The 16,069-nt window shown below is 50.4% G+C and overlaps 1 protein-coding gene across 1 annotated transcript in view; it reads left to right on the top strand.

Moving 5' to 3' along the window:
* Positions 1-33: 33 nt before the first annotated feature.
* The window catches only part of LOC105491408 (RAN binding protein 10), an 86,850-nt gene continuing 70,814 nt past the window's right edge, over positions 34-16,069 (top strand). The window contains exons 1-2 of the mRNA XM_011757787.3: positions 34-538; positions 1,328-1,439. Coding sequence (XP_011756089.1) covers positions 304-538; positions 1,328-1,439 — 347 coding nt within the window. The 5' untranslated portion in view covers positions 34-303. The remainder of the gene's footprint in view (positions 539-1,327; positions 1,440-16,069) is intronic.

Below are 16,069 nucleotides of genomic sequence, written 5' to 3'. Positions count from 1 at the left end.
CCGGCGGGAATTGTAGTTTTCGGTGTCCCGACCTCTCCATGGGATAGGCTTATAGCTGAGAGGGGTTGTACTACATCTCCCAGAATTCTCTACCAGCCCGAGTTGCTCCGCCTCTCGAGAGCTCTGCATTGTGGGGTATGGAGTTCGAAATGTGGCAAAGGGGTGTCAGTGTCCAAAGAGAGGTGCCGGACTCGGACTCGGTTTCCCTGCGGCCCAAGGAGGCTCACGGGCCATTGGCTGAGCGTGGCGGATCTGGTCCCGCTCCTCCCCGCCCCCAGTGACACAATAGCAGCTCCCTCCAAGATGGCGGCAGCGACGGCAGACCCGGGAGCTGGGAACCCGCAGGCTGGGGACTCCTCCGGCGGGGGCGCTGGGGGCGGGCTGCCGTCTCCCGGGGAGCAGGAGCTGAGCCGGCGCTTGCAGCGCCTGTATCCCGCGGTCAACCAGCAAGAGACTCCGCTGCCGCGCTCCTGGAGCCCCAAGGACAAATACAACTACATTGGTCTCTCCCAGGGCAACCTCCGCGTCCACTACAAAGGTATCGGCCCGTCAGGCTGCGGGGAATCAAGGCTAGAGCGTCCGTGGGGTGGCTCTGCGGCCAGGCCCCCGCCCCATCACTTCCCTTTGCCTGCCTAGGTGCTCCAAGTTAGGCCTTGGCCCTTTCAGGATGTCCAGGGTGGTGAGGCTGACCAGGCCGAGGGTTGACTGTTCTCGGTCCCGAGACACCTGCAGTCAAGAGAACCGCAACAGGTGTCCAAACCCAGTGCTGGGCCGGACCTTCCACTCCAGGACCTCCCTGCTTGTCCTAGGCAGGCTCCAACTCCAGCGGGACCCTTCGCCACTGCTTAGAAGAAAGGGGTGGTCACATCCCTACCATTACATTAGCCTGAGACTCATGGGCTTGCCCACCTGCTAGGCACCTAGACTGGGCCTGGGGTTCCGTGCTAGAGTTTGGGGGGTGTGTTACAGGTCGGCCTCCTTCTTCCACTGGCCTCCTAGGTGGGCTGCCTGGATTCTAGAGAGGCTGCCAGCAGCACTTGGGTATCTCTCACGTTGCCTGTACCCTTGTGGGTATCTCTCACATTGCCTGTACCCTTGTTTTGTTTGTATGGGCAGTGTCTCAGGCAGGACTGCTGTTTTCAGGAGGAGGTGAGGCACAGGTGGAAGGTTTAAGTGTTTACTCAGTTGTCTAATGATTCCTTGGACTGCGTAAGTGCTTCCTTTGGCCACAGAGGAGTGGAGTTGCCATGGAGGAGTTGCAGAGAAAAATGAGGCTTCCATTTGCATTTCCTTCTGCTGAAATTTTTTCCTTGCCCTCCCCTGTTAGGTCATGGCAAAAATCACAAAGATGCGGCCTCGGTGCGTGCCACCCACCCCATACCTGCTGCCTGTGGCATTTATTACTTTGAAGTGAAGATTGTCAGCAAAGGAAGAGATGGGTAAGCCGTTTATGACCACCCTCTTTCCCTGAACACGAGCTGATCCCTGTGGTCAGAGTTCAGGTCCCTTGGCTGGCACTTGCTGATGTGAGCAGGTGAGCTGCATGGGTCTGGGCTGCCACTGTTTCCTGACTGTGAGCACAGTCTGGTCGAAGCAGCAGATCTTGATGGCCAGTGGGTGTGTTGGGGGTAAAGCAGGGGATTCTTTTTAGTGATGATGTAATTTGATACCTAGAAGGTTAGACAAACAAGTAACAAGTTTACTTTAAAAATTTAGTGTCCAAAATGGGGTTTCCCTCATAAGCATGTGGTGTTTTCGTGACTTCCTTCCTTTCACATTCTTACTGTATTCATGAGGTTCTTTTTTATGGCATTTAGTCATGTAGAGGCCCTGGTAGCCTTCAAAGAGGTAGTAGAGTCTTTGCAGCATTCATGAAAGCTGCTGTGGCCCCTGACCTGTCATCTCAGTGTAAACAGCATACACATGGTCTGAATCAGGTGACCTTGCTGCTCATAAACTTGTTTTTCAGTCCAAGGACTTGAACACTACTAGTTGGATCAGCTTTAGGAAGGTCCTCATTAAAGTCAGCATTAGGAGCCCGGCGCGGTGGCTCACGCCTGTAATCGCAGCACTTTGGGAGGCTAAGATGGGCAGATCACCTGAGGTCAGGAGTTGGAGACCAGCCTGGAAAACATGATGAAACCCTGTCTCTACTAAAAATACAAAAAAATTAGCTGGCATACCTGTAATCCCAGCACTTTGGAAGGCCGAGGCGGGCAGATCACTTCAGATCAGGAGTTCAAGACCAACCTGGCCAACATGGTAAAATCCCATCTCTACAAAAAAAATTCAAAAATAAGCTGGGTGTGGTGGCGTGCACCTGTAATCCCATCTACTTCGGAGGCTGAGGCGTGAGAATCACTTGAACACGGGAGGCGGAAGTTGTAGTGAGCTGAGATTATGCCACTGCACTCCAGCCTGGGCAACAGAGCGAGACTCCGTCCCAAAACCAAACAAAAAAAAGTCAGCATTAGGGAGACTCCCTATTTTAAGATGATCCAAGCAGGCACAGGAAATCATAAGGGAGATACTTAATTTTTCTTTTTCTTTTTCTTCTTTCTCCCAGTCTCCCTTTTTTTCCTAGTGATTGTGACGAAGCAGGTGTTTAAGTTATGAAATAACATGACTGCAGCTATCTTGGAAAGGCTTTCCTCATCAGACTTTAGGTTTGGTGTCTGAAGTTTGCCACCCCCTCTGGTGACCATGCCAACGCTGAGAGTGTGTTCTCAGACATTGAGAACTTCTTTCCCCTAGGGACTGTCCGCTTTGTGGTGCATGCAAAATGCTTGACCAAGGGACTAGGCTGGGGGCAACACTGCCAGAGTCAGAGCCTCGTCTACTTCCTCAGTGATGTAACTTCTCTGCCTGTGAGGTCTCTGTGGTCTTGGGTGGATGTTGGAGCTTCAGTCTCCTGATCTACACTGTGGGGATCCAGGCCAGCATCTAAGCTGCCTGAACTCCAGAATTCTGTGCCTCTGAAATTCTGATCATGGGAAGCTACTGCATCTTTCTCTCTCTCTTTTTTTTTTTTTTTTTTTAAACGAGATGGGGTGTTGCTTTGTCTCCCAGGCTGGAGTGCAGTGGCAAGATCACAGCTCACTGCAGCTTCGACCTTCTGGGCTCAAGTTATGCTCCCACCTCAGCCTCCTGAGTAGCTGGGAGTACAGGTGCATGCCACCACGCCTAGCTAACTTTTTTTTTTTTTTTTTTTTGGGGACGGAGTTTCACTCCTGTTGCCCAGGCTGGAGTGCAATGGCGCGATCTCAGCTCACCACAACCTTTGCCTCCTGGGTTCAAGTGATTCTCCTGCCTCAGCCTCCTGAGTAGCTGGGCTTACAGGCATGTGCCACCATGCCTGGCTAATTTTGTATTTTTAGTAGAGACGGGGTTTCTCCCTGTTGGTCAGGCTGGTCTCAAACTCCTGACCTCAGGTTATCCACCTGCCTCGGCCTCCCAAAGTGCTGGAATTACAGGTGTGGGTCAGTGCACCCAGCCTAATTTTAAAAATTGTTTGTAGAGATGAGGTCTTCCTGTGTTGCCCAGGCTGGTCTCAAACTCCTGGGCTCGAGTGATCCTCCCACCTTGGTGTCTCAAACTGCTGGGACTATAGGCATGAGCTACCATACCCGGCTGTCTTTTATTTTTATTCCATCTAGTGCATTTACAGATAGGAAAGTTAAATTTATAGGAGGTCTTCAAAGCTCCTATTTTCCCCTTCCACCATCTGATAGAAGCACATGTATTTAGCGTGCTTGAACTAGTGTGAATGAGAATAGCCCCTTTAAACAAGCACCTCAAAAATAATGTTGACTGAAATGTTGGTGCTAGAGTCTCATACTGCCAGAGAAACTGAGGTGCACTTCTTTTTTTTTTTTTTTTTTTTTTTGAGACGGAGTCTCGCTCTGTCGCCCAGGCTGGAGTGCAGTGGCGCGATCTTGGCTCACTGCAAGCTCTGCCTCCCGGGCCCACGCCATTCTCCTGCCTCAGCCTCCCGAGTAGCTGGGACCACAGGTGCCCGCCACCACACCCAGCTAATTTTTTGTATTTTTAGTAGAGACGAAGTTTCACCGTGTTAGCCAGGAAGGTCTCGATCTCCTGACCTTGTGATCCGCCCGCCTCAGCCTCCCAAAGTGCTGGGATTACAGGCGTGAGCCACCACGCCCGGCTTGAGGTGCACTTCTTAAACTTGTAGGGAAGAAAATGGATTGTTTTCTCCTAGTCTTTATCATAGATAACAGCTGAATTAGTTATCTAGCTAGAGAGCAGAGACCAACTTCAGAAGGAAAGTGTTCATACTTAGAGACCTGGATTCTTTTTTTCTTTTTGTATTTTTTTGAGAGATGAGGTCTGGTTATGTTGGAGATCTGGATTCTTTCAACTGGCTTTTAACATTTCAGTTTTAGTCAATCTTGCTGGAAAAGGCCCTGTGTCATGTTAGATTGGTGAACTATAGGTGTTGACTGGAAGTCTAAAGAAAGGTGGGCATCTATTCCCAGCATTTTACATGTGGTAAGCATAGCTGTTGAGCTGATCTGGAAACATCAGATGTTAATTAATTAATTTATTTATTTGCCAGGCAGTTTCCCTTATCACCCAGGCTGGAGTGCGGTGACTCAATCTCAGCTCACTGCAACCTCTACTTTCTGGGTTCATGCCTCAGCCTCCCGAGTAGCTGGGATTACAGGCATACGCTACCACGCCTGGCTAAGTTTTGTATTTTTAGTAGAGATGGGGTTTTGCCATGTTGGCCAGTCTGGTTTCGAACTCCTGACCTCAAGTGATTCGCCTGCATCAGTCTCCCAAAGTGCTAGGATTACAGGCATGAGCCACGATGCCCAGCAAGGAAACATCAGTTTTAGAAAGGTCTCAGGTCGGCCGGGCGCGGTGGCTCAAGCCTGTAATCCCAGCACTTTGGGAGGCCGAGACGGGCGGATCACGAGGCCAGGAGGTCGAGACCATCCTGGCTAACACAGTGAAACCCTGTCTCTACTAAAAAAATACAAAAAACTAGCCGGGCGAGGTGGCGGGCGCCTGTAGTCCCAGCTACTCAGGAGGCTGAGGCAGGAGAATGGCATAAACCTGGGAGGCGGAGCTTGCAGTGAGCTGAGATCCGGCCACTGTACTCCAGCCCGGGCGACAGAGTGAGACTCCGTCTCAAAAAAAAAAAAAAAAAAAAAAGAAAGGTCTCAGGTCATGTATGCCTGTGGTAGCCTGCTTCAGTTGACCACTGTCAGATGGCAAAAGTATAAATAGCTCCTCGTGGTCTCTTTACGGAATCCCCGAAAGCCTTCTCATGGCTGGGATGCAGTCGCATGTTAGTATGGGCCAGGTGTGGTTTTGAGGAGGCCAAAGGCAGTTACACAGGGCAGGCAGACATCAACTGGCTCATTTCCCTTTTTCTGTAGATTTTTTTTTTTTTTTTTTTTTTTTTTTTGAGACAGGGTCTCGCTCTGTTGCTTAGGCTGGAGTGCAATAGCATCACAGCTCACTGCCGCCTCAACTTCCTGGGCTCAGTCAATCCTCCCGCCTCAGCTTCCTGAGTAGCTGGGACTATAGGCGTGTACCATCATGCTTGACTCCTTTTCTTATTTTTGTAGAGATGGGGTCTCACAATGTTTCCTAGGCTGGTCTTGAATTCCTGGGCTCAAGTGTTTCTTCCACCTCAGCCTCCCAAAGTGCTGGGATTACAGGCATGAGCCACCGTGCCTGGCTGATATATAAATTTTTTTTAAAACTGTTTTGTAGAGATGGGATCTTGCTGAGTTGTCCAGGCTGGTCTCCAACTCCTAGCCTCAGGTGATCCTCCTGCCTCGAAGTGATCCAAAGCACTGGGATTGCAGGCATGAGCCACCATGGCCAGCGTCCCATGGATTTTGGAGGTGTGTTTTTGATCCTGGTTTAGTCCATGACCCAAGCATTAACTGGTTGTCTAGCTTTCCTGTGTTACCTAGTTTGATCCTCACAGCATCTCTGGCAAGTGGCTAGAGCAGATGATCATGTACATTCCTGTTTTGTGAGTGAGCCCTGAGTCCCTGGGATGTTTGGTGTCCTACCCTGGTTGCAGGGCTTAGGGTGTGCAGTGGAGTAGCCTGAATCAGATGTCCTCGCCTGATCCTAGGCACACATGTTCATGCTGCTGCTGCCTTTCTCCATTGTAGCTATTGCCTTCCTTCCCTGGGTAGAGTGAAGGAATGTTCTGTTGGATTCCTACCAGATTGCAATGTTAGGGGACAGAGCTGAAAGGTACATGGTGCTTTGTAGGGCCAGAGAATTGTGACATGCTGTGGGCCAGGCTTGATCAACTTACTGTTCCATTTAATCTGTAAACTTGCTTTTCTGTAGATTTGAGTACCCTTCCTTTGTAAAAGATATTTATAAACCCAGTTGTTAGTGTCATTGTTCTCCAGAACGTCGTTTTGACAATATCTTTTGGAGAAGAACACACTAAGCTAGCCTAATAAGGAAAGTTTCATGTCAAGGTTTCACAGAATATTTATATATACCTACTATGTGCTAGGTCCTATACTAGGTGTAGGGAGAACAGAGGTAAAGCCAGCACAGATCAGCTTTGTCCTCAGGAAGCCTGTGGCCCATTCAGTAGAGAGTGGACTGAAAGTCTGCAAGAGGAGGCAGAGCCTGGGAACAGTTGCGAGGGATGAGTAGGAGTTCCCCAGGAGGCGAGACCTGTTAGACCTATGAGTCTAATGGGTAACTAGCTTGACGTCTGGGTGCTAGGCTTTCTGGGTACTCCTCAAGTATAAGAGAGCACTGTGGAGAAGGAGGGACTGTGTTTGAGCTAAGAGCTTGGCACAGACTGATATGCTTCAGCTGCATTTTGCTGAGTCACCAGAGCTGTGAATTCGGGGAGCGGGTCTGGTGGGGTGAGGAGACATCAGAGCACTGCCAGTGGTGCCAGGAGATAAGGGGCATCCAGGTCTGTCTTTCTAGGAAGCGAAGGAGGGCCTGAAGCTGAGAGTCCCTGGGGAGGAGCAACGTCCACAGACAGAGTTCATGGACCTGTGGGTGTCCCTGGCTCTTAGTGATGACACATGGAGGGTGTGGCTGGCTAGGCTGACAGATGCTCCAGTGTGACCCTCAAAATAGACTGTAACATCATCCCAGTGGCGGAGGCCTCCTGACATGTGATGGTTGCTTTACCCAAGAGTAGTAGGCCTGGGCTAGAGCACTGGATGGCATGGAGAGGGGTGGGGGCATTCTCCTCTGTAGCTAGTGTCCAGGCCCAGGCCCAGAGCAGGGGTCTCTGACCACAGCCTGCCAGCCTTCCCTTGCTCCTGCAGCTGACTTCCTTTGGCCAGGCAGCAGTGCACTTACTCATTCATTCCAGACACCAGGGCACAGCACGCATTGTTTTTGTTGTTGTTGTTGTTGCTGTTTTGAGACGGAGTCTCGCTCTGTTGCCAGGTTGGAGTGCAGTGGCACAATCTTGGCTCACTGCAAACCTCTGCCTCCTGGGTTCAAGCAATTCTCCTGCCTCAGCCTCCCGAATAGCTGGGACTACAGGCGTGCACCACCACACCCAGCTAATTTTTGTATTTTTAGTAGAGATGGTGTTTCACCATGTTGGCCAGGATGGTCTCGATCTCTCGACCTCATGATCCGCCCTCCTCGGCCTCCCAAAGTGCTGGGATTACAGGCGTGAGCTACCACGCCTGGCTGTACCCTTTTTTTTTTTTTTTTTTTGAGACGGAGTCTTGCTCTGTCGCGCGGGCTGGAGTGCAGTGTCGCGATCTCAGCTCACTGCAAGCTCCGCCTCCCGGGTTCACGCTGTTCTCCTGCCTCAGCCTCCTGAGTAGCTGGGACTACAGGCGCCTGCCAACACGCCCGGCTAATTTTTTTGTATTTTTAGTAGAGACGGGGTTTTACCGTGGTCTCGATCTCCTGACCTTGTGATCCGCCCGCCTCGGCGTCCCAAAGTGCTGGGATTACAGGCGTGAGCCACCACGCCTGGCCATACCCATTGTTTTGTCCCAGCCTGGGCCCCAGGAGCACAGGCATGAGGCCCCACAGGTGGTGTCGAAGGGTCAGTCCACAGTGTGTGCCATATCCAAGGGTGGCCTGGAGGATGGACTGTACCTCAGAGTTTGAGGAAAACATCATAGAATCATAGAAGAGGTGATGATGTGGGCTCTGGAAAGAGGAGTTAGAGTGTTCTAGGTGAACAAAGTGAGAAGCAGATGATTCAGGCAGAAGAAAAAGTGCATAAAATGACATGGAGTGCAGAGCATGAGGTCAGCAGGGCCAGACTGAAAATACCTTGTGTGTGTCCTGGCTCATGCCTGTAATCCCAGCACTTTAGGAGATTGAGGTGGGCGGATCACTTGAGTTCAGGAGTTCGAGAACAGCCTGGCCAACATGGCAAAACCCCATCTCTACTAAAAATACAAAAATTAGCCAGGTGCTAATAATAGTGGTGGTGTGTGCTGTAATCCCAGCTACTTGGGAGGCTGAGGCAGGAGAATCACTCGAACCTGGGAGGTGGAGGTTGCAGTGAGCCGAGATCACACCACTGCTCTCCAGCCTGGGTGACAGAGTGATAAAGATAAAGAAGAAAAGATAAAGAAGAAAATACCTTGTGTGCTGTGACCGGGGAGCGTGGGCTTTATCCTGAGGGCAGTGGCAGTGTGGGGGGCTGTGGATCTACCCATGCTTTTGAGAGTGAAGAAGAGAAGAAGAGACTCTGCCAGTCTGGTTCAGCCAGGCTTCTCTGGCCAAGAGCTCTGTCCAGGATGGGCCAGTGACTTGAGGTCTTTGGCTCTAGCATGGTTTTCTCATAGCGGTTGTCTTTTTTTTCTCTTGGCTGGCCCGTCTGTATGGAGAGATGCAGGGATGGGGTGTGAAAGACTGGTAGCCAGGAGGCTTCTCGGAGGTGAGAGGACTCTGCTTGTGCCAGAGTTCTGGTATTTTGGTTTTGCCAACTCCCATCTGAAAGACAGTAATGTCGCATGTTTTATATCCAAGCATCTCCTCTTGTGAATCAGAATCAGCCAAAGTGATTTTCCATGGAGACCTAGAGAGCCACTGTTAATTAAGTTACCTTGATTAAGATCTCACCTGCCACATTCCTGGTCTGGAGGGCCCTTCATGTTGGGCTTAGGCCCTTCCAGCTGAGAGACAGCTGTGGCTGGCTCCTCACTCTGGCTCTCCTCACCAAATTCCAGTCTACATGCATTGTACAGTGCTGTTGAGAACTTTGGTGCTCATATGTCATCTGGGGAAGGCCTTGTCCTGCCCGCCCTGAGAAGAAGGTGCTGTCCTTGCCCAAGGCAGGTACAGGCTGTGGTTGTGCCCTGTTTTCCCTGACTGCCCCTCTGGAGTTGATGGCCTTACAGGCAGATGCTGAGCTTTGGGCTGCTCTTCTACTCAGGTAACACGTTGTGCTATTTGTGGAGACATGGAATGTTTGGGTTCTGGAACACAGGGTAAGATGTTTGGGTTCTGGAACACGGGGTAAGAAAGCTGGAGTCTCGATAGTGGCCACTGTTCTTTGCTCTTTTTTTTTTTTTTTTTTTTGAGATAGGGAGGGTCTCGCTGTGTCACTCAGGCTGGAGTGCAGTGGCACAATCATGGCTCACTGCAGCCTCGACCTCCTGGGTTCAAGCAGTCTTCCTGCCTCAGCCTCCTGAATAGCTGGGACTGCAGGTACATGCCACCATGCCTGGCTAATTTTTATTTTATTTGTTTAATTTATTTTTTGAGACAGAGTATCACTGTGTCACCCAGGCTGGAGTTCAGTGGAGTGATCTCGGCTCACTGCAACCTCCGTCTCCAGGGTTCAAATGATTCTCATGCCTCAGCCTCCTGAGTAGCTGGAATTACAGGCATGTGCCATGACACCTGGCTAATTTTGGTATTTTTAGTAGAGACGAGGTTTTGCCATGTTGGCCAGGCTGGTTTCGAACTCCTAACCTCAAGTGATCTGCCCACATCAGCCTCCCAAAGTGCTGGGATTACAGGTGTGAGCCACCATCCCCAGCCCGGGCTAATTTTTAAATTTTTTGTAGAGATAGGGTCTCGCTGTATTTCCTAGGCTGGTCTGGAACTCCTGGGCTCAATCAATCCTCCTGCCTCAGCCTCCCAAAGTACTGAGATTACAGGCATGAGTCACCACCACGCCTGGCCTGTGGCCACTTTTCTGGTAGGGCCTCCTTCCTCACTATGTGTTGCTACCCAGGCTCCAACTGCGAGCTGGGGAGCGTTGTTGCCTTCTTTATAGCTGGGGCCTTCCTTGGTCAAGGATTAGCTTTTAGAGAAATTCCTAGAATTCACTTCACGTCCTTCTTTTCTGCCTCTGATGTTTTTGTTCTCTGGAACTTCTGGTCTTTTCCCTGTATGGGTCACCATGTAAGGGAGATTCCTTGTTAGAAGAGAAGCAGGAGCTCATCAGGCCAGAGCACAGGAGGATGAACCTAGCAGCCCCATGTGGCAGGCACCGTGTGCCATTCCTATTATGGGACCATTGGGAAGGAATAAAGGGCCCCAGAGTGGGTCTGTGTGGTCGGGTCAAGTAGGAAAGAAGGGACTCATCAGTGGAAGAGGGATGGGTAATTATGTCTAAATGCAAAGATGTTCCTCTGCCTCTCCAGAAATTCTGTTCAAAATCCGTATAAAATGTCTTTGTAATTCTGGGATCGTTGGTGTTGTGACTTGGTGGTGGAACAGAGCCCAGCCCTTCTGTCATGAAGGGGCCAGAACAAGATGCTCTGTACTATGTAGGAAAGTTCGGGAGGGACTGGGGAAGCCCTTGGCACCCCTCTTATGCCATTTCTTCTTTCTTAACTTTTGGACTTAGAGATGCTTGGGGTTTCAGGGGGGTTTAGTTTAGGTCAGGGATGGCAAGTGTGAAGGCTCCAATACCCCACAATACCCTCAGCTTCTATGACCAACATTGCTGATTGACAGTAGCGCTTGTTCTTGTCCAGACAGAGCCCAGAATTTTTCTCAATGCACAGCACACCAGGCAGCTGTAATTTAATGGTCAGAGTTTCATCATGAGATGAAATCTACCAGCCCTCAGCATGGAGGCGGTTGGAAGATAAGAAGTGGATAGAGGCCCAGATGGTCTGAGGGCTCAGCTTATTTCTTCTAAAGGAGAGTCCCAAGGCAGAGCTGAACCAAGAGGAAAGAAACAGAGGGGTTGGATTACTGAGTAGAACTGATTCTAACCCAGTTTATAAAGCCATGTATCTGAAATTGGCATGGACTTTTAAAAAAAATGGAATGCTCTGTTTTAATAACAACTTGCACCAGGAGTTTGTCAGTAGTTACATTTACTTCTATAAAAATCAAAATAGGCCGGGTGCGGTGGCTCACGCCTGTAATCCCAGTGCTTTGGGAGGCTGAGGTGGGCGGATCACAAGGTCAGGAGTTTGAAACCAGCCTGGCCAACATGGCGAAACCCTATCTCTACTAGAAGTAAAAAAATATTAGCTGGGCGTGGTGGCAGGTGCCTGTAATCCCAGCTACTCGGGAGGCTGAGGCAAGAGAATCACCTGAACCCGGGAGGTGGAGCTTGCAGTGAGCTGAGATCCGGCCACTGCACTCCAGCCCGGGCTACAGAGCGAGACTCCGTCCTGGGTTTACGCCATTCTCCTGCCTCAGCCTCCCGAGTAGCTGGGACTACAGGCGCCCGCCACCTCGCCCGGCTAGTTTTTTGTATTTTTAGTAGAGACGGGGTTTCACGGTGTTAGCCAGGATGGTCTCGATCTCCTGACCTCGTGATCCGCCCGTCTCGGCCTCCCAAAGTGGTGGGATTACAGGCTTGAGCCACCGCGCCCGGCCAAAATATTTTTATTTTACCTATAAAAAACTTTTTTTTTGGAGACGGAGTCCTGCTCTGTCGCCCAGGCTGGAGTGCAGTGGCGCGATCTTGGCTCACTGCAAGCTCCACCTCCCGGGTTCACGTCATTCTCCTCCCTCAGCCTCCTGAGCAGCTGGGACTACAGGGGCCCGCCACCACGCCCGGCTAGTTTTTCGTATTTTTTAGTCGAGACGGGGTTTCACTGTGTTAGCCAGGATGGTTTCAATCTCCTGACCTCGTGATCCAGCCGTCTTGGCTTCCCAAAGTGCTGGGATTACAGGCGTGAGCCACCGCGCCAGGCCTTTTTTTAAAATTATGTAATTTGTTTATTTATTTTGCGATGGAGTTTCACTCTTGTTGCCCAGGCTGGAGTGCCATGGCACCATCTCAGTTCACCATAACCTCCACCTCCCAGGTTCAAGCGATTCTCCTGCCTCAGTCTCCTGAATAGCTGGGATTACAGGCATACACTACCATGCCTGGCTAATTTTGTATTTTTAGTAAAGACGGGGTTTCTCCATGTTGGTCAGGCTGGTCTTGAACTCCTGACCTTAGGTCATCCTCCCACCTCAGCCTTCCAAAGTGCTGGGATTATAGGCGTGGGCCACTGTGCCCAGCCTATTTATTTATTTTTTTGAGGCAGGATCTCACTCTGTTGCCCAGGTTGGAGTGCAGTGTTGTGACCATGGCTCTGTAACCTCCCCTTGTACTCAAGAGATTCTCCCACCTTAGCCTCCTGAGTAGCTGGGACTACAGACACATGCCATCATGCTGAGCTAATTTTTTTTTTTTTTTTTTTTTGAGACGGAGTCTGGCTCTCTCGCCCAGGCTGGAGTGCAGTGGCATGATCTTGGCTCACTGCAAGCTCTGCCTCCTGGGTTCATGCCCAGCCTCCCAAGTAGCTGGGACTATAGGTGCCTGCCACCATGCCTGGCTAATTTTTTTGTATTTTGGTAGAGACAGGGTTTCACCATGTTAGCCAGGATGGTCTCGATCTCCTGACCTTGTGATCCGCCCACCTCTGCCTCCCAGAGTGCTGGGATTACAGGCGTGAGCCACTGTGCCCGGCCTTTTTTTTTTTTTTTTAAGTAGAAATGGAATTTCACCACTTGTCCAGGGTGGTCTCCTGGGGCTTAAGTGATCTGCCTGTCTCGGCCTCCCAAAGTACTGGGATTACAGGTGTGAGCCACTGCACCTGGCCTTTTTTTTTTTTTTTTTTTTTAATTTGAGGCAGGGTCTCACTCTTGTTACCTAGGCTGGAGTGCAGTGGCAAGATCGTGGCCTGAAATTTTTTTTTTTTTTTTTTTGAGACAGAGTCTTGCTTTGTCACCCAGGCTGGAGTGCAGTGGCCGGATCTCAGCTCACTGCAAGCTCCGCCTCCCGGGTTTACGCCATTTTCCTGCCTCAGCCTCCCTAGTAGCTGGGACTACAGGCACCCGCCACCTTGCCCGGCTAGTTTTTTTGTATTTTTTAGTAGAGACAGAGTTTCACTGTATTAGCCAGGATGGTCCCGATCTCCTGACCTCGTGATCCGCCCGTCTCGGCCTCCCAAAGTGCTGGGATTACAGGCTTGAGCCACCGCACCCGGCCAAATTTTTTTTTTCTGACTGTTAAAGAATATGTAAGATTTTTTTTAGGCCAGGTGCAGTGGCTCATGCCTGTAATCCCAGCACTTTGGGAGGCAGAGGTGGGTGGATCCCCCGAGGTCAGGAGTTTGAGACCAGCCTGACCAACATGGCGAAACCTCATTTCTACTAAAAATACAAACATTAGCCAGGCATGGTGGCACATGTCTGTAATCCTAGCTACTCAGGAGGCTGAGGCAGGAGCATTGCTTGAACCTGGGAGGTGGAGGTTGCAATGAGCTATGGTTGCGCCATTGCACTCCAGCCAGGGAAACAAGGAAAACTCCATCTAAAAAAAAAAAAAATTACAAACCAGCCAAATCAAGGCCAGTGTCTGGATGAACACCTGTAACTAAAGTTAAGGGTAGTGTCTGAGTACCTAAGGACATTTGTGGTGTTCACACACTGCTATGCTTGTGTACTTCAGCTCTGTAATTACACGGGGCCATAGAGGTGGAGGTTAGGGCCCAGAGCCTACCGGCTGTGGGGCATTAGTGGCTACACCCTCTGGTTAAGGGCAGTGCATTTGGGTTTTTGAATGTGGCAGGCTCTAGAAAGTCAAAGTTTGGTACTTGAGACTCTGTTAGTACGTTAGAGAAGGAGCTCAGAACCAAGGGTGTGTAACCTGCCTAGGGCCACCGATAGGGGCTGTTCTGCCCCTTTTGTCTCTGTGTGCTTTGATAGTGCTGGTGACATTGGGCACAGGAGGGTCTCCTGACCCATACACAGAACCGCTTTTCTCCATATGAGCACCCTAACTTGAGGCCTCTGTGCTTTCTGGCCTATTCTTTTTTTTTTTTTTTTTTGAGACGGAGTCTCCCTCCGTTGCCAGGCTGGAGCGCAGTGGTGTGATCTCAGCTCACTGCAACCTCTGACTCCCAGTTTTAAGCGATTCTCCTGCCTCAGCCTCCTGAGTAGCTGGGACTATAGGCACGCACCACCATGCCAGGTAATTTTTGTATTTTTGTATTTTATGGGGCTTCACCATATTGGCCAGGATTGTTTTGATTTCTTTTTTTTTTTTTTGAGACGGAGTCTCACTTTGTCACCCAGGCTGGAGTGCAGTCTCGGGATCTTGGCTCACTGCAAGCTCTGCCTCCTGGGTTCATGCCATTCTCCTGCCTCAGCCTCCCGAGTAGCTAGGACTACAGGTGCCCGCCACTGCGCCTGGCTAATTTTTTTTTTTTGTAGTTTTTTAGTAGAGACAGGTTTCACTGTGTTAGCCAGGGTGGTCTCGATCTCCTGACCTTGTGATCCTCCTGCCTCAGCCTCTCAAAGTGCTGGAATTACAGGTGTGAGCCTCCGCGCCCGGCCCACTTTTGATTTCTTGACCTTGTGGTCCTCCTGCCTCAGCCTCCCAAAGTGCTGGGATTACAGGCGTGAGCCACTGTGCCTGGTCTGGCCTATATTTGTTGTGGATAGTGCTGGGGCCCAGGCCACTCATCACTGTAATGCCCTTCCTCTTAGTGGGAAGCCTACACAGAATTGGGCTCAGTGGGTGACTGCATGGCTTCCTGGGGAAGAGGCGCTTATGGATGCTTGCTGGAGGAGTAGCTTATATGTAGCAGCCAGTGTCATGATGGACTGTAGCTTGCTTTATTTATTTACTTTTTTTTTTTTGAGACGGAGTCTCACTCTGTTGCCTAGCCTGGAGTGCAGTGGCGTGATCTCGGCTTACTGCAACCTCCACCTCCTGGGTTCAAGTGATTCTCCTGCCTCAGCCTCCCTAGTAGCTCGGACTACAGGCGTGCGCCATCATGCCCAGCTAATTTTTGTATTTTTAGTAGAGACGGGGTTTCACCATTTCGGCCAGGATGGTTCGATCTCTTGACCGCATGATCTGCCCACCTTGGCTTCACAAAGTGCTGGGATTACAGGTGTGAGCCACCGCACCCGGCTTCTTTTTTTTTTTTTGAGACGGAGTCTCAATCTGTCGCCTAGGCTGGAGTACAGTGGTGCGATCTTGGTTCACTGCGACCTCTGCCTCCCGGGTTCAAGCAGTTCTCCTGCCTGAGTAGCTGGGATTACAGGTGCGCACCACCATGCCTGGCTAATTTTTGTATTTTTAGTAGAGGTAGGGTTTCACCATGTTGGTCAGGCTGGTCTCAAACTCCTGACCTCGTGATCTGCCTGTCTCGGCCTCCCAAAGTGCTGGAATTACAGGCGTGAGCCACCATGCCCGTCTATTTATTTACTTTTGGAGGCAAGGTCTTGCTTGCTCTGTCACCTAGGCTGGAGTGCAGTGGTGTGATCATAACTCACTGCAGCCTCAAACTCTTGGGCACTAGCAGTCCTCCTGCCTTGGCCTATCAAAGGCTGGTATTACAGGTGTGAGCCAGCACACCTGGCATTGACTATGGCCTTAAGTGGGCCCATTAGACTATGAAATAAAATTCCTAACACTGAATATTAGCCCTCATTTCAGACCTAAATATCAGTTGGTGTTTTTCCTGAACCATCTTCCAAGGATCATTTTGTAACTGAGGTCCCAGAGTTCCCCTTTGTTGTAGAGGCTGTTGATTTCTTTTCTGGGGCAGGTTCTGATAGCAACAAGATTGCCAGCCTGCTGAGCTGTGGCTAAGGTATTAGATGTCAAGATGAAACTGTCAGGTGAGATTCCAGGAGC

The sequence above is a fragment of the Macaca nemestrina genome, chromosome 18 (assembly GCF_043159975.1).
Source record: "Macaca nemestrina isolate mMacNem1 chromosome 18, mMacNem.hap1, whole genome shotgun sequence".
Lineage (NCBI taxonomy): Eukaryota > Metazoa > Chordata > Mammalia > Primates > Cercopithecidae > Macaca > Macaca nemestrina.
This window is presented reverse-complemented; position numbering and strand designations above follow the sequence as displayed.